Source organism: Cydia strobilella, chromosome 6, assembly GCF_947568885.1.
Source record: "Cydia strobilella chromosome 6, ilCydStro3.1, whole genome shotgun sequence".
In the NCBI taxonomy this organism is placed as follows: domain Eukaryota; kingdom Metazoa; phylum Arthropoda; class Insecta; order Lepidoptera; family Tortricidae; genus Cydia; species Cydia strobilella.
The window spans coordinates 19,458,943-19,480,319 of NC_086046.1; the positions used below are offsets into that span (position 1 = coordinate 19,458,943).

The window sequence follows — 21,377 nt, forward strand, 5'->3', positions numbered from 1 at the left end:
CACGCACACAGTACAGCCAAACACGCAAACAAATATAACTTTTTACACGGCGAGCGACGCACACAATGATAAATAACTTCGTCGTCGTCGATGCAACGTGCGGAGCCGATTAACAAACGTCCTGCCTCTGCCAGCTCCCGCGCGGGACTGAGGCCGCGGGCGCGTGTCACCGATGTTATACCACTAAAAGGGGAAGTTTTAAAAAATCGTCAGAAAATAAAAGTTGCAACTTAAATAAAATGAAGTACAGCAACAGTTTAAGTAAACATTGCAGATTATTTGAGTATGCAATCTACGTCGAAAATAAGTAGATTTTCGGAGAAATTGTCACTTGTTTTGAGGTCATTTCTGGAGAAAATTGAATTCGTTTAACTTTCATTTCCTCGAACTTTAAGTCATATAACAACAATGTAATCTGATAAACCTAGAGTACAGAATATGTGTAATACAAATTTACCATTTTTAGCAGTCCAAACTTTACGAAATTTACAAATAAGAGCATCAAAGTCAGTGCTTTACACGCGTTTACCTAAACGTCCATCAGAAAAAAATTCATTACTAATTTAGTAAGCCTTTTTTCAAAAAAATGATCTGATAAACCTAGAGATAAGAAGTCGTGCTAATAGAAACCAGTACTTGTTATTTCAATTAGGTAACAAAAGGTGTACAATTTCACAGAAGAAATCTATCAACTTTACATTTTTGCGACTAAAATCGTAACCGGGCTCTTAACCCTCAGCCATAATCTTTTATGTAAATGTGTACGTCATACTGGACAAATGTGTACGACGTACGTCATACTGGACAAATTTAGCTATGCCCAACCCTGTTCAGGGTTGGTTATATATGAATATAACCAACCCTGAATTCGCGTATACATTATTTTCGCTATTTTGAAGTTATTTAAAGTTAGGTTAAGAAAAACAGCGTATCTAGATGGGAAATATGTAGTAAAATACGCCGTTTTGCCGTAACAGAGAAGTAAAAATCCTAATCAACTCGCCCAAAATAGCCAAGTATTTCACACCCTGTACACTTTTTCATCATGATGTTACAATAATTTGCAGTTGAACATATTTATTTCTGAAATAATTAATGGCATCAACAGTACAAAAGTATTAGAATTAATTGTACAGACAAACAGGTGAGCAAATTATGTTAATTGTAACATATCAAGCTTGCACTTGAACTAAATTAATCAAGTTAACCGACACAGAAAACTGTTGTTATATTGTAAATGGACGTCAAAGTTACTACACACTACGCTTATCTATACTATAACACAGACAAAATAACTATAATAGACGCTCAAGTTGATTAAGAATAAAGGACGCTATAAAAACGAAACATTTTGTAATTTAGATAAAAAATAATAATAAGAACCGAATAAGCTGAATAACCTATTTTTAACATGTATATCTTTGACTTTATGTCATCTACTTGGCTTAGGCCCGTAGCTGGCATTAACTACCAGCTTATGCTGAGATATAAAAAAACCCCTGAAAATAATAATAATATAAAAAAAAGAAGATAAAAGACATTTATTATTTGACTCGCCTGTTCCTATCTCTACCGCACGCGAATAATAGGCTAGATGACAAATTTTTATTAATGGTATCAATCGATCAGGTTTGTTTTTAGGATCAAATGTCTATATGGGACCCATTGCATTAAAGCAATACAAAAGTCAGATATGATAGTCAAAGTCCGACAGTCGTACTTTACTCGCGAAACGCGAATGTATGCAGCTCGGGTGCGCACGACCCACCCCTTGTACGATTGCCCTGGCTTCGTCGAATGACTGTATTGTTTTATAGACTGGTGTAACTGCGGTGCTAATGTAACGTAATTGCTGTGTGGTAGCACCTTAAAAAAAAGTGTGTGTGTGTAATCCAAGTGTAATCTTTACGCGCGATTGAATTAAAACTTATTTGACGATGACGTTTATCGCTATGTTGGCATAAAAAAACTAGAATAAAAATAAAACTAAAAAAACTTGAATAAAACTTGTCTGGTTAGGCACGTCTATTATAATTAAGTTGTCTGTCAGCTACTCTAACGTTGGAAGCACCTTATCGTAAGTAGAATAACAATCAAATAAACAATTTGGTTACATGAACACTCGATATTTGGTGATGATTCATCGCGTCCACCGACGCTAGAGTTATTCAGAACGTTACTAAAGTTTAAAAGTTAACCTAGAATATGTAGGAGAAGCTTATTTTGCGTGAAAAAACAGGTTGAAAATCATACTAATGTATATTTATACATAGGTAACCGTCTGTCTGTTACGTTTTCACCGCTAATCTACAATACATATTCTGGGCTGTTCTTAAGTTTTTTATTTTTACTTAATACTCGTACTCAATTATTAGATTTGTACAGAAATCTAAAACTACGTCAACCACGATTGTGCTCTCAAATGCGTAACGGCAAGTCAAAAAACTGGGAAATATAGCAAATCCAAAACTAACTAACGTAATAATAATGTCATTTCATACAACCATTAAAATTAATAATTTGAGACCACAATAATTATTAAATAATTATCAAGACTGTCAAACAGGAGGGGAATGTCAATTTTGAATCACATTTGGTCTCCAAACAATATTTAAAACAATTAAACACATGACCAGCATTCAGTCTTAGAGCTTTTTACAAAATCTCATTGTCCATTGTTAAGAATACATTAAGTATTTGTGACGTTTTCAACCAAAAGGTACCACATTGTCGCTTGTCGATAAGGTTGATTTCAAATTGAAGATATATGGAAATAGCGCCTTATTGACAACCGACAATAAGTACCCTTTTAGATGAAAATGACACATTTATTAATTTATATTATTTCATTAGGAAATACATAGTAATAATATACATTACATAGGTACCGCTGGAAGTACTAAGCGAAATGTTAGTTCGGCCAACCAAAGTAGCTGTTTCTTTTTGGATAAATTACCTCGCCTAAGCTCATAGTATTTAATATGTGCCATTTTCAATCAAAAGGTACCACTTTGTCGCTTTCTATAAGGACGCTTTGACAGGTTATTCGTATAAAGATACAAGCAATTTTCGTCCTTGTGGTAAGCGAGAAAGTGGTACTTTTTGCTTGAAAACGGCACTTCATTTTATTGCTAAGTACAATAAACAATATTTTCAGCTGTCTTGCTTGGCTGGCTAAACTTAGAAACAAATCGGTTACCGCGATAGTTACTCATGAAATAAAACTATGAAAACGGATTATATCGCGTATACCGCGTGTGTCACCCGTTGACCACGAACGCTGTAAAGAGTTCGAAACGTCGGGTTGTATTATAAATTCAATATACGCGATATAATCCGTTTTCATAGTTTTATTTCATTAGAAACAAATCGTATAAAACATGTGAATATAAATTCATTGTACTTTAAGCTCGAACGGCGATCCTACGCTAACATATAAATGTATATACCTACACATAAGGCACTCGCTAACTACAAATTACCGTTACAAGAGTAAGTACATCAAAGAGACTTAATTCATAATCTATTTAGTCATAAAGGGCATTATTGTAAAGCAAGATTAAGTTAATGCGATCAATGCGCTGTCATATTGTTGTATAGATAGATATGTAGTGAGCATTCGTTTTCGCTTTAAGTACGCAATCCTATGTTATAAAACTTATAAAGCTGTCTTACATGCATTAAAAGTATTGTGCAAGATTAGCTACTCGTTTTTCGTAAACGACCATCAGAAAAAAGATCATTACTAATTTAATTAGTCCTTTTTCTCATATGTACAACGATATTCCTAAAGAGAGGAAGACGCTCTTACTGGAACAAGTACTCTTTGTTTCTAATAATGAGCGTAAAGTCTTAAATGTTGTCGGGAATATCATCAATTTTACATTATTTCGACTTTTCTTGTAAGATCGCTCTTAAGCGAGATTTAGACTAGCAAGAACTTGCATGCAATTTTCATTACATTATGGTATAGGTGTTTAATTTTTCCGAATTTTCGATTTTTATGCGACTGCTCGAATTCTGGTTCTCACTTATGGAAAAATGTTATATGCCAAAAAAAATTATAACCAACGACTACAGTCGAGGGTAGAAAGAGCTATAAGCGGCTACTATCAAAGTGGAGAGTAGTGTGTTATTGAACTATCGGCATATAAATAAATATTAAAATTAATAGTAAACTTGGATTTTCGTCACTTGCTAAACGTTTTATTTAAGGTTTTTTAGTTTTTTTTATCTATTCTCGAAGGAAAAGTGCTTTTAACGTATCTTTGAAGCAAAATTATTATTTTTTCATTCGATTTTAGTATCGGTTCGTTATAGTTTATTATTTTATAAAATAGTTCATTTTCACGCAATGGAGTTAACGCTCTACCTATTCAATTTATGCAACCCCTAAACGTTGTTCGATTCTTTTGAAATTTGGAATAGATAGTTTTTAGTTTAGGGAGACCCGATTGGTGAGCAAAGTCAGGAAAAATATCACAATTTTTTTTTCTCCATACAAAAGTGAAACACCCTATTGCGGTATCTAATCAAACCTTTGACTGCAGTTAACCTTAGTAGTCGGCAATGTAACGTAAACTGCACGCAAGTTCTCTCTAGGCCTCACTTTACTTCATCTTCACACGCATAAGCAAAATATGCTAATTTTGGAGCTTCTTAACATTCAAACACTGTTGAAAATTGAGAAACCGCTATTAATATTGTGTAAATGGATCCTCCCACAGAGGAAATTCCACGGAACTTAACGCTAATTGGCAGCAGAGATAACATTCAATAATAATTATATATTCTGATATGACACTTAACAATCTATTTAATACGCATCGTCTTTCCCGCTAACATAATATACATATACATAAAACGTTTTGGACTTAAATACGACTATATGACCACATTATACGCTGCTAACAAATGCAAACCATTTCTAGTGACCGCACGAAGTTTCGGTTTCGTTCAAAACATTTCCGAACCTTTCGGCCGCACTGAAACTGTATTTTCCGTAGTGTCCGACCGAATTTTCGGGTTCGGCATAAAAATCGAGTTTCGGCCGAAACTAGAGCAAAACTTCCTTCAGTTTCGGTAATAAATCCGGTTTCGGTCGGACACAACACAAATTATGTTGCCTGACCGCATACAAGTTATACTAGATTGATACGAGTATATGTTACATCTAGTATGAGATCTATTTCAATGCAGTCAATATTTTGGCAGGAATTTATTTGCTGTCTCCGTACTTTTAGATAAAAGATTATTCATGAAGGAAGACTATAACAATACTTTTTTAATAATATTACGAAAATATCGTTAGAAAGTTATTAGTTTTACTAGGCCTTACTTGAATATATCCATGTGAATAGTTTTAGAAATTATCTTAGTGCAGATAATGTCAAGCTCCCAAGGACAGTTAGCCAGCGATTTGACCTGAAAGAAAACAGACAATATTACTCATCTTTTTAGTTGCTTACTTTGGAGAGTTAAATTTGGCATAGAGATAGTTTGAGTCCCGGGGAAGGACATAGGATAGTTTTAATGTCGGAAGTCATCCCTAAAGAGGGTGAAAAGGGGAGTGGTAATAAGGAAATTAATGCATTGCCTGTTAATTGGTGTGGGCAATGAAGCATATTATGCTCAAAATTATTGCCATTAGATTTTATCCAGGCGCTATACTTACTCTAACTGCTGGAACTAATTCCACGCAGACGAAGTCGCGGGCAAAAGCTAGCAACATCATATAGTATAAATAATGAGCATTATGATCAGTAGAGGAAAGTACCAGGAGCACATACTCGGTCAGAAGCTCATCTTGAGCGTGAGCCTGCGACGTGGCCCCGGCGATGCTTGGGCTTGAGGATCAGGGTCTGGTCTTCGGTGAAGATCTCGAAGTAGAGTACCAGGAGCACATACCGTGTCAGAAGCTCTTGAGCGTGAGCCCTCTTGCCGGCAAGCTGTTGGCCTTGGCGGGCGCGTGGCGCGCCTGCGACGTGGCCACGGCGATGCTCAGGCACTGCGCCCACTCCTCGGCGTCGCCGGCCAGGGGCTTGAGGATCAGGGTCTGGTCTCCGGTGAAGATCTCGAAGGCCTTAGGGATGTTGCGAGCGCCGCGGGAGACTTTTACCGAGCGAATTTGGTTGATGTCTATGCTTTCGCCGCCGCTCTGGAATTAGATTAAGAAACGTTTTAAATAAAGTAAACGAAAGCCATGTTAACTGGAGCTTGACATCTAGTTTTATTCATCGAATATAATTGTTGTTTAACCTCTTCTTTTCTGTGTTCTTTGTATAATTTGTATTGTATTTGTCGTTATATACGCGATGACTAGACGCATCAGCGCTAACTTATTTGTGCAGAAACCTACAAAGTCATCCATCGAACCCTTGCAGATGCAACCTCTCCTTTTTCCTTCCCTGCAATGTCCTCTATAACTGGAATTCAAGAAATCCAGGGGCATGAGAAGAGGTAGAAAACTCACCAAACCCTTGACGCTGAGATGAGTTCCCTAGAGCTCCCCTTCTTTTCCTTCAAATCTATAACCGGAGCCCCTGTTAGAATACGCGGGCACGTTCGGGGTGCGTGCACAGCAAGCGGCCCCATGTAGAGGCGGTTAGAGGGTGATAAATAAATCTACACTTAAATGACATCTTCACGCACCGAGCCCTTCACGCTGAGATGAGCTCCCGACAGCGTGAAATATCTCGTACGCCAACGTCTGAACAATCTCCACCTCCCCTTCTTTTCTTTCAGTGTTCCCTCGATAACCGGAGCCCCCGGTTGTAAGAACCCAGGGGCCCTTTCAGGGTGTGTGCAGAGAAAGCAGCCCCACGTGGCGGCGGTGGGCGGCGCGTCGGCCTCCAGCGGGGTGTTGAGGGAAAATACGTCGAAGAACCCGGCGGAACGTAGCTCGTTTAGCAGCATTTCTTGTTCCTGTTGACATTTGTGCTATTATAAATTCCTACTGACTGTAAGTAGATATGGATAATTTAAAAAAAGTTATCGGGTCATTCTTTATTAAAAGGTATCTTGGATTTTGAACTATGTACAAAGTATCGCAATATTGTTGGATCATAGAGTAGGCTGAAGTGGCATACATTTTTACTAGACTATAGAAAGGTATCTAAAATACTGTCGCTTCCTTAAGTCGTTTTTCGAATCTTAGTGAACAGCAGAACTAATCAAGTTTATGTTGGAAATAAGTCGAACTTTGACCACGTGCGTGGAACCCGAGATGGATCCAGACACGAGAGTGTCACTCGAGTTCGCTCGGTGAAAAGACCTATTTGTGTGAAATAGTGTACCTTGATGCCCGGGAAAGCGCTGGTGACCAAAGTCAGGAACGTCTTGTTCTCGCACTTGAGTATGTCCCAGCAATGTTTCAAACTGGACACGGAAGCGTCCCTCGAGGACAAGGCGGCGGCGTGCCTGGCCTGCAGCGCCAGGAACATGAGGTGGATCCACACGCGGGGCGCGCGCGTGCGCATGGTGAACAGCGTGCGCGAGTACAGGCAGTGCGGCCCGCGCGTGCCGCACGCGAACTGCAGGCGCGCTTGCTTCTTGGAGCGACGTTCTGGGGAGGCAATACTGCGTGTTGAAACAAGGGAAGTGACCGATACAAGGTATGGCATTCTGCATGAATTTCCGAAGAAAAAATCAGGGACGAGTGAAAACGGCGTTTATCAAAGAAAACGGCGTTTAGCGACGATATGGCCTAGCCTAATGTGCCACAGGCCATGGCTCAAACCAAAGATAGATATAACTCCGTAATAGATGTATACAGTCTAAGGAAAAAACGTGCCTCGAAAATCAAGAAAATTTGATTCTCGTTCAGAGGGCGCTACTAGCTTTGGCTTACTGTCATATAGATGGCGTTGACGGCTTCGTTTGTTATTTAACAATTTTAACGCATATCAGTGAAAGAACATGGGTCAAAATCATAAAAATAATTAATGCAAATAAAAAAAATCATTTATCCATATTTAAATACATTTTATCGTATTTTTATAAATATTTATTTTTAGTTTTAAAGTGTGTCGACAGATGGCAGTGAATTTACTGTTGTTACAAAATTTACTATGACAGTACCGCTCTAGTATAAGTTACTCTATGGCTCAAACTATTGATTCTAACTTGATGATAATACTGTGGAGATAAATAATAGTAAAATCAAATTACCTTCAATGGTGCATTTAGCTGGCGGTGGCAATCTCAACGACACCATATCCATATAAGCCTTGATTTTATCCAAATGCTTTTCACAGAAATGCTGCACCGTATCTCTCATAGGATAAGGCTCGAACACACTGATCCTGTGATTCTGGTTGGTGTTGATCATGGTGACGCTGGTGTTGTTGCGCCTCGACGTGACGGTGACGGCCGGGGTGACGACGGAGACGTGGCCGAGCGCGGGGGTGGGCAGGGGGAGGGGGAGGGTGTCGGCGGACTTGCCCGTGAGTGGGTTGACGGAGATGGACTGGGTGGATAGGGGCGGGTTGGTGATTATTGTTGGGCCGGTGCTCTGTGGACAAGTTTTTGTTGTTATTTCTTTTTAATTAACTTGTGGGTTTATTTATTTTATATTTATGTTTGTTATATATTCTAACGAGATTGCGCAATATGCCCAAGGACACGTTTTTTTTTTATAATATGTCGGTGACAAACAAGTATACGGCCTGCATGATGGTCATCGTAGCCTATGGGAGCCTGCAACACCAGGGATGTTACATGGGAAACCCTCGGCAGGTAGCTCATTCCACAGCCGAAGCGTCCGCGGGAGGATATTCCTCTTAAACCGCATAGTGCGCGACTATTTAGGTTCTAGAGGGTGTGAGGATGAACACCCTGCCGAGGGCGAGCGATGCGGTGATAGAAAGTGGCTGTTGGCATCATGTCAAGCGATTCTTCAGAACTTGTACAAGCGGTAGAACACACACAAGGAGGCGAAGGCTCTCCTTAGACTCAAAGCTTCAATGTCGCTCGTGTTTATGGCGCCGTACGCGTACGGCACCACTTACTCAGTAGGTACCGTCAACCGGGGTGAATAGGGACAAGTCTAAGAATGTGATTTACCTGACAATTTCTTAAAAAATACTTACAGTAACTGTATCATACAAAATCTACTATTTATTTTCAATCGAATGATACAATTTGTGTGTGTATTTTTTAAGAAATTTTCCGGTAAATCACATTATAAGTTTTGTCCTTATTCATCCCAGCCATCTCTTTTCACTGCTGTTGACGGTATCTATTAAATTTTAACAGTGAATGCACATCGCGTTATCGAAGTTTTATGTGTACATATAGTTGAGTCGCATCGCATGTAAGTTTTTTAATCAATTTTTTAACATGCAGATACGTCTGCGAGCGATACTCCAAATTTTATAATAAACGAAAAAAATGGAAAAAGTTACACTTCCGGCAGGATTTGAACCCGCAACCTCCGCAATCCGTGCGTTGCTCTTAACCAATTGAGCTACGGAAGCCTACCAGAACCTTGCAAATCTTTCCATTCCTTAAACATTGTTTAAAGTTTCTTTAAACTTACATGCTATGCGACTCAACCATCTGAGTGATCTGGTGAGTCTTTACTCACGTTATGGTGTGGGCCGATGAGTATGTTGTGCGTGTGCGGCTGCGCGTTGGGCGCGGAGGGGGCGGGGGTGGCGGAGGTGGCGGAGGGGGTGGAGGGGGCGGCTCGCGGCGCGCGCCCCACTGTCGTCACGGTGACGCTCGCTGTGCGCGACTTGTTTGCTGCCGCTACAACAATTAATAAGTAGAAAGATAAAATAAAGAAGCTAGTAGGTTCGATAGATCTGGCCGCGAGATAGACTTCCCGTCTTTTGCTAACTGTATGAATTAAAGGGGGACGGGCAGTCTATGTCGCGGCGAGATACTCTCGCGCCAATCATGTGCTAGCCCGACTGAGCATAAGATACTAGACATGCGCGAAACAGTGCTCCAAAAAGTAATGCTATATCACATCACTTTTTCGAAAACGTAATAGTACATTGAGATATCACATCACTCATCACTCGAAACATGACCCGAACGTGAAACAGCGCTCCGGCGCGCGCGTGATGGTCAAATTACAGCATCTCCTACATTACGCAGCGCATCTACACTTCTACAGCACTCTAGTGACGTAGTGACTAGCGCGTCTCGTACCTATCCGTAATCCGTATCGGCGATCGATTTATTTAATTTATTACGCGTTGCGTTTTGTCACCGCTATATGAAAGATTTTTTGTTAATTCTTATAAATCATAAAATATGCATAATTTATTATTATTTGGATAAAATTGATATGAAACTGATACAGGTATGTAATTAGTTATGTATGTAAGTTTCGCAGGTAGATAAACCATACCTGCATTCAAATTGATTTCCCTTCATACTTTACCAAAATAAAATGGAACTCCAGGCTTAGGACTGGCAAACTTCTATAATTATTTTACTATTATTTACAATTTCATTTAAGTATATTTATAATTTAGTTCAAACAGTCTATATATACATACACAAATCTAATTTCTACACTCAGTCTCGGTACGGTACGCACTAATTCACAATTAAATTAAAGGATAAACAAGTAACTCGTACTTAGTTTGCCGCGAACCGCGAAAGTCAACCAAACATTTCATAACAATAATAAAAAACGGTTTTGTTTTCGTCACATTCAAAATCACAAACAAATTACTTGATTTAGCCGCATCCTTCTCGTATTATAAGAAAACATTATAAGCTCTACGCGGACGCACTAGTTTTAAATCTATTGCAGATGCAGAAAATCATATTCGTAAGAATATTAGTGAAATTTACGACAACTTCAACGCAATGGGCCGAGCGGCCCGACCCGAAGTCTTCCGAAGGTAGCCGAAAGAATCGCAGAGCGAGAGCGAGCGATCACTGTGTGCGAGTGACTGCGAGCGAGATAACAAAGCATGGCTTGGCAAACAAACAACTGTGATGACACTATTGCAAGTAGCATTATACATTACGCGGACTGTGTATACCTATAGAGTTGAACTGACCATTCATATCGGCGTGTCAATCTATTGAATGTATGTGGAATTGAAACCATTACGCGCGCTTCGGCGCGGGTCGTTTGGCTCGCGTGATGAGTGATACATGAAGTAATGGTTGATTTTTCCGTGTGATACGTAATGGCATATTACGCGTTCGAGAGATATCTCATTTGTGATATTACGAGCATTACTTACACATGTCTATAAGATACCATCTGTGATGGAAAGCCACATATCTGGATACTATACCTGCATTAGCCGCGTTGTTCTGCTGCGAGTTGATCTGCTGGGACGATGACAGCCGCGTCATACTCTTATGCAAGCCGCCGACCGAGCCTCCTGTCGACAAATGAACAAATTACAACATTTTTTTTGTAAAACTATAGTAGGTACCCTGGTGTGTATCAGGGATGTTGCGAATATTCGCATCCGCATCCGCAACCGCTGAACTTCCGCATTATTTTCAGCATCCGCATCCGCATAAAATTAATGCGGAGCTTAATGCGGATGTGGAACTGGTAGGTACAGGAACGTCTTAGCGGTGGCGTAAGTGCTAGATAATTTCGTCATTAGCCAATAGGAATCTCGTTTCGTTTTTGTGATTCGTCGATCGAGCACTTTAGCCTATGACGGACAGCGACAAGAAGTTAAAAGTTTGTTTTATTTGGACTTTAGTATAGTAATTATTATTATTAATTCTTTATTTCAGATAATTATTTTATCCATAGAATTGTTAGTTTGGCTTATGACTACGTTAGTTACTTACTACTACTAAATTATTTAATTATTTACACTTAGTTCAATTCAAAATTTCAGGAAGGTACATGTATAATCCACCTAGTCTGCTATGACCTTGAGTATACTGTCGAGTAATGCGATTGTGGGGCACCTATATTCTTGTTAAAATACTAAAAGTTTCGTTTTTTTTAAATAAAAATTACTAAAGTGTATTATTTGACGTTTTTTATGTGCCTAATCTCGACATCCGCACCCGCATCCACGGATGTGAGCCTTTAAAAATCCGCATCCGCGTAAGTCCGCATCCGCAACATCCCTGGTGCGAGTGTCCCTCACCGGCCACGTTGAGGCGGGTCATGCTGCGCGGCTGCGGGCCGGGGTGCAGGCGGCCCGTGCTGCGCGAGTCCCCCAGCTTCGCGCGCCGCGTGTAGCCGCCGCTCCATGCTGCTGTAGGTCAAACAAAAGAAGCAATGAAAATTCATAGCGGCCTGCTATGCTGGAACTTTTGTGAACCGCCAGCTGCCAGCAGCCCATGATGTCAGCCGGTAATAGTAGTTTTCTCAAACATGCTATGTAATATTGATATTACGTTCTTTATATTAGGCTGGGAAGTATCACGACTCCGGCGCGGCTAGACGAGGGGCCTGTAATGAAATTTCATACAAAGTTGCAGGCCTAGGCCGGGAAGTGGCTCTTTTTTAATTTCCATTTCACATATATTTGAGACACAGCATCATGGCATTCAGCCAAAAAAAAAAATTATAACCAATATTTGCTTATGGTTCGGAATGACATTCTGCCAATACCCCTTAAAAAAAACAATAAACGATTATTAATATATTTTGCAGTTTTATTTGTATCAAATTTACAAAAAATATATAAATAAAACATTATTAACAAATTCCAATAATATTTAATTACAAATTTACCTACAAATACAGATTTAAAATATAGTTGGTCAAACCAGTTTGTCAGTAAATAAGAACAAAAAAACTATACTCATCCTTTTCTTTTGGGTGCTAGTACCAGTATAAGACAAAGATAGTATGATTATCTCTGTCTATGTTTGAAATGAGACAGTCCTTTGACAAACATATTTCATTTAAATATTAGCGGTAAAAATGTCTACTCAAACACGCGTTGGTGGTTTTTTAATCGTTTTGGAGGTAAAGTTGAACATTTTTCATTGTGTATCTGTAATTATATTTTATTGGATTTATTGTGCGTTGTTTATTGTGTTATTTAATATGAGTTCCGACGAAAATATTAAATGAATACCTGTTAATTATACTCCATGTTTAAGGCAACGATGTATGTGAAGCATAATATCAACATAAAAAACGATGTAATCTTAGTTATGTGGCTAAAACTACAGTCAGAAGGATACAAGGCGAAAAATCAAAGATACATAAATATACCTTTGAACATTTGTGTAATAAATTGATTAACTACATGTGTAAAATATACGACACGTGTGATAAAGATAGGTACAAGTGGTAGTTATATTTTGTGCCTAGTTTACTTTTAGTTTCTTTAGAATTAAAACTTTGATTTCGTGGAGATTTCTTTATTTATTTCATTGCATGTTTGAGAAAAGCACTATACATACATCGGCGTGAAAAGGGGTTGTCGGCCTCATAACTATCCGGCCTCACTACGTTCGGCCGTATATATGCATTCGGCCGGCAACCCCTTACTTCCCGGCCTCTGTAGTAATGTACTATTATGCAACTGATACATAATGGGAGGTTTTAAAACACAACTGTGGTTTTATGAAACGAGCGTCAGCGAGTTTCATAATAGAATCACACGAGTGTTTTAAAGCCTAATTATGTACAGATGCATACACTACTTTATCTACACACATATCGTTTGCTCTAAAATGCGTTCAGATGCGTAGGAAATGACTACGGTTTCTGAACGCATTTAACGCACTAATAACCATATGTGCGTAGATAAAGTTATATAAGAGTAGAGGGGCAGATTATTTTAACAGGCGACAGGCGACTTACCGGTAGTTTGCGATGTCGCATTAGCAGACGTGGGGACGGGAGGGGCTGAGCCGTTGGCGCCGCCCAACTTCACTATGGTAACGCCGCCTGATGTGCGATTTACTTCAGAGCTGAAATAATAGGCAATTTAGTATACCCAATTTTAACTTTAGAAAGAGTAAAAAAATCCGTGGTCACGCTTTACAAACTATTCAGTTAGGCATTTGCCGCTCCGACAAAACAAAACCACCGGTCGCATCCAGTCCGCCGACTTAGGGCCCCGCCAGTGGCGGATTTGCAGTCTTTGCCGCCGTCTGTAGCCGCCCCTTTCTCAGCACCCATCATATTGACTACATTTTGAGTTAGGTCTTGTTTATCATCAGCGAATTTTTTGTCACAATTTGCCGCCCCTAATATCTTGCCGCCCTAAGCACGAGCCTACTGGGCCTTAGGGTAAATCCGCCAATTTACCCCACACTAGCGTCTCCCGACGTCGGCATCTAGTCAACTATGGCTGCTGCTCGGCGCAACGTTGTCGTTATCTCTCTCTAGCAGCTGTACACCATGCGATGTTACTGAAACCGCATGTTCAGACGATCATGGACTCAGTTTAGACTAGCAGGTAGTCCAGTTAATATATAACAGTACGCATTCTATTATGTACCCTAATAATGAGCAACGAGAGTTTATTATTGTATGGCAAGTTGTAGTGTAGCCATTTTCCATAGCGCCGACTAGACGCTAGTGTGGGGTGGCCCTTACTAGGGCGATTGTTTGTGTTCTTACCTATGGTTAGAACGCACGGCCGCGAGGACCCGGTCAGTGAAGAGCGCTGGATAGGCGCTGCATAGCGCAGTACATTCGCGTACTAGTGAAGCACCCACCGCACCACCAAAGCTCATGGATTCCAGTATGAAGTTCAAGGCTTCTTGAGCGCGCTCCTGTTAAAAAAACACGTTTTAAGATCGGTTGCACCAAACCGTCTGTCACCGTTAAAATTGTATCGTCTGAGAATTTTCATAGTTCTTTGCTGAATGATGTTGATCAATCTATCCAGTGTGGTTGGTGCAACTGGTGCTTAGTAAGTATAGAGAAATGGTCCTTCGAACTGGATAAGAACGAGCTGGTTAATTAAGTCATGCTAAACGGCAAACCGTTTAGAACAACAAATTTTAGGAAAACAAATTTTTCAATTACCCGAATTTGTTCAGCAGATTTGTAAATGTAGCACACAATTGACACAAAAGCAGGATGACAATTGGTCAGGTGCAACCGTCAAATATTTTTTTGAGATATTTTTAGAACCATAATTGGAAAAAAATATTTTTATCTGAACGCGGAGGCGCGGCGACGAGTGCAACGTGTTGCGGGTGTCTCGTGTAACGTGTTACAACTGACCTTGGACGTGTAGCCCATCTGAGCCAGCGCAGAGGCGACGAGCGCGACGTGTTGCGGGTGTCTCGTGTAACGTGTTACAACTGACCTTGGACGTGTAGCCCATCTGAGCCAGCGCAGAGGCGACGAGCGCGACGTGTTGCGGGTGTCTCGTGTAACGTGTTACAACTTACCTTGGACGTGTAGCCCATCTGAGCCAGCGCAGAGGCGACGAGTGCGACGTGTTGCGGGTGTCTCGTGTAACGTGTTACAACTGACCTTGGACGTGTAGCCCATCTGAGCCAGCGCAGAGGCGACGAGTGCGACGTGTTGCGGGTATCTCGTGTAACGTGTTACAACTGACCTTGGACGTGTAGCCCACCTGAGCCAGCGCAGAGGCGACGAGTGCAACGTGTTGCGGGTGTCTCGTGTAACGTGTTACAACTGACCTTGGACGTGTAGCCCATCTGAGCCAGCGCAGAGGCGACGAGTGCAACGTGTTGCGGGTGTCTTGTGTAACGTGTTACAACTGACCTTGGACGTGTAGCCCATCTGAGCCAGCAAAGAGGCGACGAGTGCGACGTGTTGCGGGTGTCTCGTGTAACGTGTTACAACTGACCTCGGACGTGTAGCCCATCTGAGCCAGCGCAGAGGCGACGAGTGCGACGTGTTGCGGGTGTCTCGTGTAACGTGTTACAACTGACCTTGGACGTGTAGCCCATCTGAGCCAGCGCAGAGGCGACGAGTGCGACGTGTTGCGGGTGTCTAGTGTAACGTGTTACAACTGACCATGGACGTGTAGCCCATCTGAGCCAGCGCAGAGGCGACGAGTGCGACGTGTTGCGGGTGTCTCGTGTAACGTGTTACAACTGACCTTGGACGTGTAGCCCACCTGAGCCAGCGCAGAGGCGACGAGTGCAACGTGTTGCGGGTGTCTCGTGTAACGTGTTACAACTGACCTTGGACGTGTAGCCCATCTGAGCCAGTGCAGAGGCGATGAGTGCGACGTGTTGCGGGTGTCTCGTGTAACGTGTTACAACTGACCTTGGACGTGTAGCCCATCTGAGCCAGCGCAGAGGCGACGAGTGCGACGTGTTGCGGGTGTCTCGTGTAACGTGTTACAACTGACCTTGGACGTGTAGCCCATCTGAGCCAGCGCAGAGGCGACGAGTGCGACGTGTTGCGGGTGTCTCGTGTAACGTGTTACAACTGACCTTGGACGTGTAGCCTACCTGAGCCAGCGCAGAGGCGACGAGTGCAACGTGTTGCGGGTGTCTCGTGTAACGTGTTACAACTGACCTTGGACGTGTAGCCCATCTGAGCCAGTGCAGAGGCGATGAGTGCGACGTGTTGCGGGTGTCTCGTGTAACGTGTTACAACTGACCTTGGACGTGTAGCCCATCTGAGCCAGCGCAGAGGCGACGAGTGCGACGTGTTGCGGCGTGGCGTGCGGCGCGCGCGCGGCTCGTCGTAGCGCTGCGCCGTGCTCGAGTACTAGCGATACGCGGGCTCGGGACACGCACACTATTAGCTGCAAAATATATAAGACGGTGTGATTGGTGTTAATCATAAGAAGATACGACTAAACGCGTAAGAATATAAAAAGACGCGTAGAATTGCATGAAGCGTAAATTTGACAACTAAAGTCGATGGCACCATGTATTCATTTGCAATATTTGCATCTAGATTTTTTATACGTCTTCGAAAATTTCGTGCATAAATAAAGAATAAAGATATATATTTTTTTTTTAAGTTCATTTTAATTATAATACTGTATTATCTTATTTCAGTCACAAATGCCACAAATTCCCACAAAATTTAACGTATTTCTATTTCTGTTTCTAGCATAATCTGCGCGAATCTACCTATACATGATACTTTTCCACTCTATGGCTACAGTGAAGACTTACTTGCAGTATATCCACGCACATGCAACCCGGATCATTCTGACTAGTCGTATGCGGGCACAGATATGACAACAACTGCGGTATGCTCGTCTTCAGCGCTTCCGGTCTCCTAGCGGCTATCTGTTCGAAGAGTGCAAATAGAGAGTTCTTCTCGACTTGCTCGGCGTGGGGCAGGAGGGAGACGAGTGCCATCACGTGGCCTTCTAGCGGCTCCGGGCAGACTTCATAGAGGTTGGTCAAGATGCGGCTTAGAGGATAGTTCCCTAGAAAAAAAAAATTGTAAGAGCCTAGAGCCTACATCCCACTGCTGAAAATAGACCTCATCTCACAAGGGGATTTGGCTGTTAAAGCAGGTTCCCACTTTGCCATACAAGAAGAAGATTTGAGGAGAATAGTGTGGGAATGCCGCCGGGACAATAACCTGCAGCTCCAACTTCAGGGAATTGGGCTGAATGAACGCGACACGTGATCGACAGCCCGCCTGCTTCCGGCCGCCCCTCCCTATACTACATCTACAACTTGCCATACAATAATAAACTCTCGCTATTCATTATTAGGCCACATAATAGAATGTGTACTGTTATATATTAACTGGACTACCTGCTAGTCTAAACTGAGCTCTCACCTGTCATGATAGAGTCCATGATCGTCTGAACATGCGGTTTCAGTAGCATTGCATGGTGTACAGCTGCTAGAGAGAGATAACGAGCCATATGTCGAGATATCTCGCGATTGCCTTTATGAAGGAACTGAACTGCGACGGGTAGGAAGAGTTCCATGACATTCTTGTTGCCGCTGATCTCTTTGTCAGATTGGATTGGGAAGGACACCTGAAAATTTACTTAAAATTAGTCTGTAGTCTATAGCTTCCACATGGATTAAAAAAAGAAGGCTGAAAATACAGGACGTTTAGTCAACATTCAGGCATACTTTAAGAGGTGAATATATGAACAAGTTCTGGGAACAAATCAAATTATTTTATTAAATATTTTGATGTTTTTTTTTTTTTTTTTAAGTAGTCACACTACTATATATAAATTAAAAACTGTAATAGATGTCATATATTAAAGAAAATGGATGGTTGGTTGATGGTGTATCAACACCAACAAGGATATCAATTCTTTCTTGAGACAGTAATTGTTTCGAGAGATCAGGTAAGTTGTAATTTGTTTTAAAAGTTGTTGAGTATAGTCCATGTATTCATTAATTAGTAAAGAATTGATCCTTTCATATTGACAATATGTACTTGGTTTGGGCACAAAATGAGCCACCCGCAAAACATCCACCCATTTTGTAAATGGGATGTTTTGCAATGAGGGCTATCGTTTTTTTGCTCACCAGTTGGCGCCTCTGTTGATGGTGGTCCAAAAGACTAAAAAACAGCTGTCAGTCATTGAAGTGACAAATGACATTTGACAGTTTTCGTTATGCTGCGTCTAAGTGCTGGAACAATTTGCCGCCACCAGTAGTTAACTGTAAGTCCCTGGCGGTTTTCAAACTACGTTGCAAGGCTTATTTACTGGACCTCCAAAAGGAAGTAACGTACACTTTTGGTTGAGTGACCTGCTCAATAGATATTTAAATTTAGCACTTTTTTATCCACTGCGCATTGCTCGGTTTTGCTATCATGTCCTATATGTAATAGTGTAAATGTTTATACTGTCCTTAGCTAGATACAATTACGGCGGTGGCAGAATAACAGCGTCCGTTGCTGAAAACCTTTGGGGCTGCTGTGCCCCGAAGCCTTTTTGGCACAGACATCAGCTGAGCCACCTTCCCTTTCAATTAGTTTGTAAGCATTATCGTGTACTTTTATTATGTACCTATGTTACAACTTCTTGAATAAACGTCTTTTATTATTATTATTATTTATTTATTTATTATTATTATTTCGAACTATGGAAAAGACCACCATCTACACTAGCGCCCCTAGCGGCGAATTCATACGCGTTAGCCCTTTTGGATCATTATGTCCCATTTAATAAAATTATATGAATGATCCAGTCCAATTTGTAATAGCAGAATACTTACCAAAACAATACAAGCAATAACATCCGACGCGATTTTAGCATGTGGTGGATCATCATCCCTCAAATGTCCAACCGGCATCAAATTATGGTGCAAGCAAGACTCCAGTAATGCCACCAAAGCCCCGCAGTATTTCTCGAGTGTTCCTGTCTCTTTTACGCACGAGGTGACGCGCGTCACGCATATCTCGATCAGGGCTTGGTCATGGTCATTGCGGATGTAGTCGGGACGGGACGAGATCTCTGTTATTTGTTTAAGCTGTAACAGGAATTAAATATTTTGGGATAATGCTAAGGAAATATTTTTTTGGTGTTATTACTGCAGTAGTGCAACTTTTTTTTGTATGGTGGGAATTAAATCCAAAGCACTTTTGGTTATATGCTTTGGATATTTTGTAAAAAGTCACTTATAATTGAATAGTGGACATATTTCTCAATCTTAAGTATATAAGTAAATACTAAAGATAATATTTTAGTATTTTTAGTTAAAATATTTCTAATTCAGGAACCCACAAAAAAACATTCAAAAGCAATAGTACTCTACTTATTTATCTATCTATCTATCTAGCCCTTTTATTCTGAGCTAGAGTATGTCCCGTAGCTCAGTGTGCTGCTTGGCAAAGGCCTCCTCTAGCTCTTTTCATTGAGGTCTGTCGTGGGCCACTGTTCTCCAGTTCGGGCCCGCTGTGAGTTTGAGTTCATCCTCCCATCTTATTCGAGGTCTCCTCTGGCCCCGTGTATTTGATAGTAAAAAATATAATGCAATATAATAAATCAAGGCAAACAAATGATATGGCTAATAAAGTATTTTATGATTTAAATAACATAAAAATAAATTGATATTTTATTTTTACAGTATCAATGTAATGCAAACACCTAATCTTGATCTTGATCTTTTTTTATTATTATAGTGCTCTACTTATTTGATAGTATTTATTGTTATTATTATAATGTCGCTTACAATATACACCAAACATGACACAGGAATATACATATTGAATTATACATAACTATAATAAATTATCAACAACAACAGTAAGTATTTATAAGATTTTGTATTTTGTTTTAATCAATTGTGTATTTTGTTAATTGTGTTGTTCTTCTGTTTGCCTATATTTCTAAATTGTGTGTATTTGCAGCAAACAAATAAACGCTTTATCTATCTATCTATCTAACAGTTATTTTGCATGATTATGGTTTGAAATTCTCCCAATTTGCTAAATATACATAAAAAGCATCTAATTCATATGTAAATTAACCTGATTATCATAATAAACTCACATTACATATTTCTAAGCTAGTCTGGAACTATGTTAGTTACATAAATAAGTTGCTAAAAACATAACCACTTTCATAAGCAGTCTGATTTACAAACAAGTTTTAATGCACAGTTATTGATAACACTGAACAAAACAAAAGTGACATCATTTTATTTCATGTTATCATAACTGAGACAAATTACAATGACCTGTAATGACCTATATCATGTTTTCGAACTTTAAAAACGAGATACAGAAAACTTTCAAAGTTTAGTATCTCACCACTTCGTTCAGGTCATCAACGATCTCGCTGTCAGTGATGGAGAACAGGTCGCCGGCGCGCGTCAGGTCCCTCTCCGTGAGGACGTGCTTCAACAGCTCCTGCATCGTGAAGTCTCCGGGTCTCGGCTGGGAGCCTCTCCACTTCTAAACTCGCATAGTGCTCAATCACCACGAACTACTTCAACCGACACATCACACTCACTTCACCGGTTATTCCTCACAATTCATAGCTACTTTGTATTAATAGTTTAATCATTCAAGACGAAAAAATACGGCAGCAACACATTTTTAGCGGTGTTTTAGCAATATTAAAGTAATTACAACCGAGTCGACTAGTCGAGATCGTACTTTCGATAGGAAAAGTAGAAGTTTCGTTTCGTTACTCAAAAAATCGACATAATTTCACTAATTTAAACCTCTATAAAAATATTCCAAATAACAAATTCAACTATGTTTAGGCGTTATTTATTGTACACTAATATACTGGTGACATTATTCCAATTATTACTAACAGTGTTTGCAAATTCATGCAAGAAACCTGAAAATAAATTGTTTGTAATAAATCTTTATTCATTTCTTACTGGAACGGAACGTATTCTAGAAACGTCATCACATTCCAATGAGTACTTTATAGTCCCGTATTCGCTAGCGGTTTCTTTAATAGCAGCGTTTTACCTTACAATAAAACGCTTATTAAGCGAAATACCTTATTTGAAGCCTATATTTTAATATTTGAGAGAGCGATGCAGTTTGTCAGTGACGAGCGGTTCCGGTTCATGAT

At 40.4% G+C, this 21,377-nt stretch overlaps 1 protein-coding gene across 2 annotated transcripts; it reads right to left on the reverse strand.

The window, feature by feature from the left end:
* Window positions 1–3,366: 3,366 nt before the first annotated feature.
* LOC134742212 (protein melted) lies at window positions 3,367–20,978 on the reverse strand. 2 transcript variants are annotated; one of them, XM_063675220.1, is made up of 15 exons: window positions 20,597–20,978; window positions 19,060–19,314; window positions 17,654–17,858; window positions 17,032–17,291; window positions 16,506–16,652; window positions 14,534–14,688; window positions 13,769–13,878; window positions 12,093–12,203; window positions 11,268–11,357; window positions 9,587–9,750; window positions 8,170–8,512; window positions 7,296–7,564; window positions 6,652–6,924; window positions 5,908–6,157; window positions 3,367–5,424 (listed from the first exon to the last, which is right to left on the reverse strand). In XM_063675220.1, the coding sequence occupies exons 1-14, from the start codon at window positions 20,699–20,701 to the stop codon at window positions 5,912–5,914; spliced, it is 2,733 nt and encodes a 910-aa protein (XP_063531290.1). In that variant the 5' UTR covers window positions 20,702–20,978; the 3' UTR covers window positions 3,367–5,424; window positions 5,908–5,911. The 2 variants fall into 2 exon arrangements, with proteins under 2 accessions (XP_063531290.1, XP_063531291.1); XM_063675221.1 differs by lacking the exon at window positions 3,367–5,424 and having other exon boundaries at window positions 5,896–6,157.
* Window positions 20,979–21,377: the final 399 nt, after the last annotated feature.

What these genes read in the sequence shown, in the direction of transcription:
- LOC134742212 (XM_063675220.1), bottom strand. Translation starts at nt 20,701, where the DNA reads ATGCAGGAGCTGTTGAAGCACGTCCTCACGGAGAGGGACCTGACGCGC. An exon ending in TGTGCGTGGATATACTGCAA is followed by an intron (nt 16,653 to 17,031) that starts GTAAGTCTTCAC and finishes TATATTTTGCAG; the next exon opens with CTAATAGTGTGCGTGTCCCG. An exon ending in GCGCTTTCCCGGGCATCAAG is followed by an intron (nt 6,925 to 7,295) that starts GTACACTATTTC and finishes AAATGTCAACAG; the next exon opens with GAACAAGAAATGCTGCTAAA.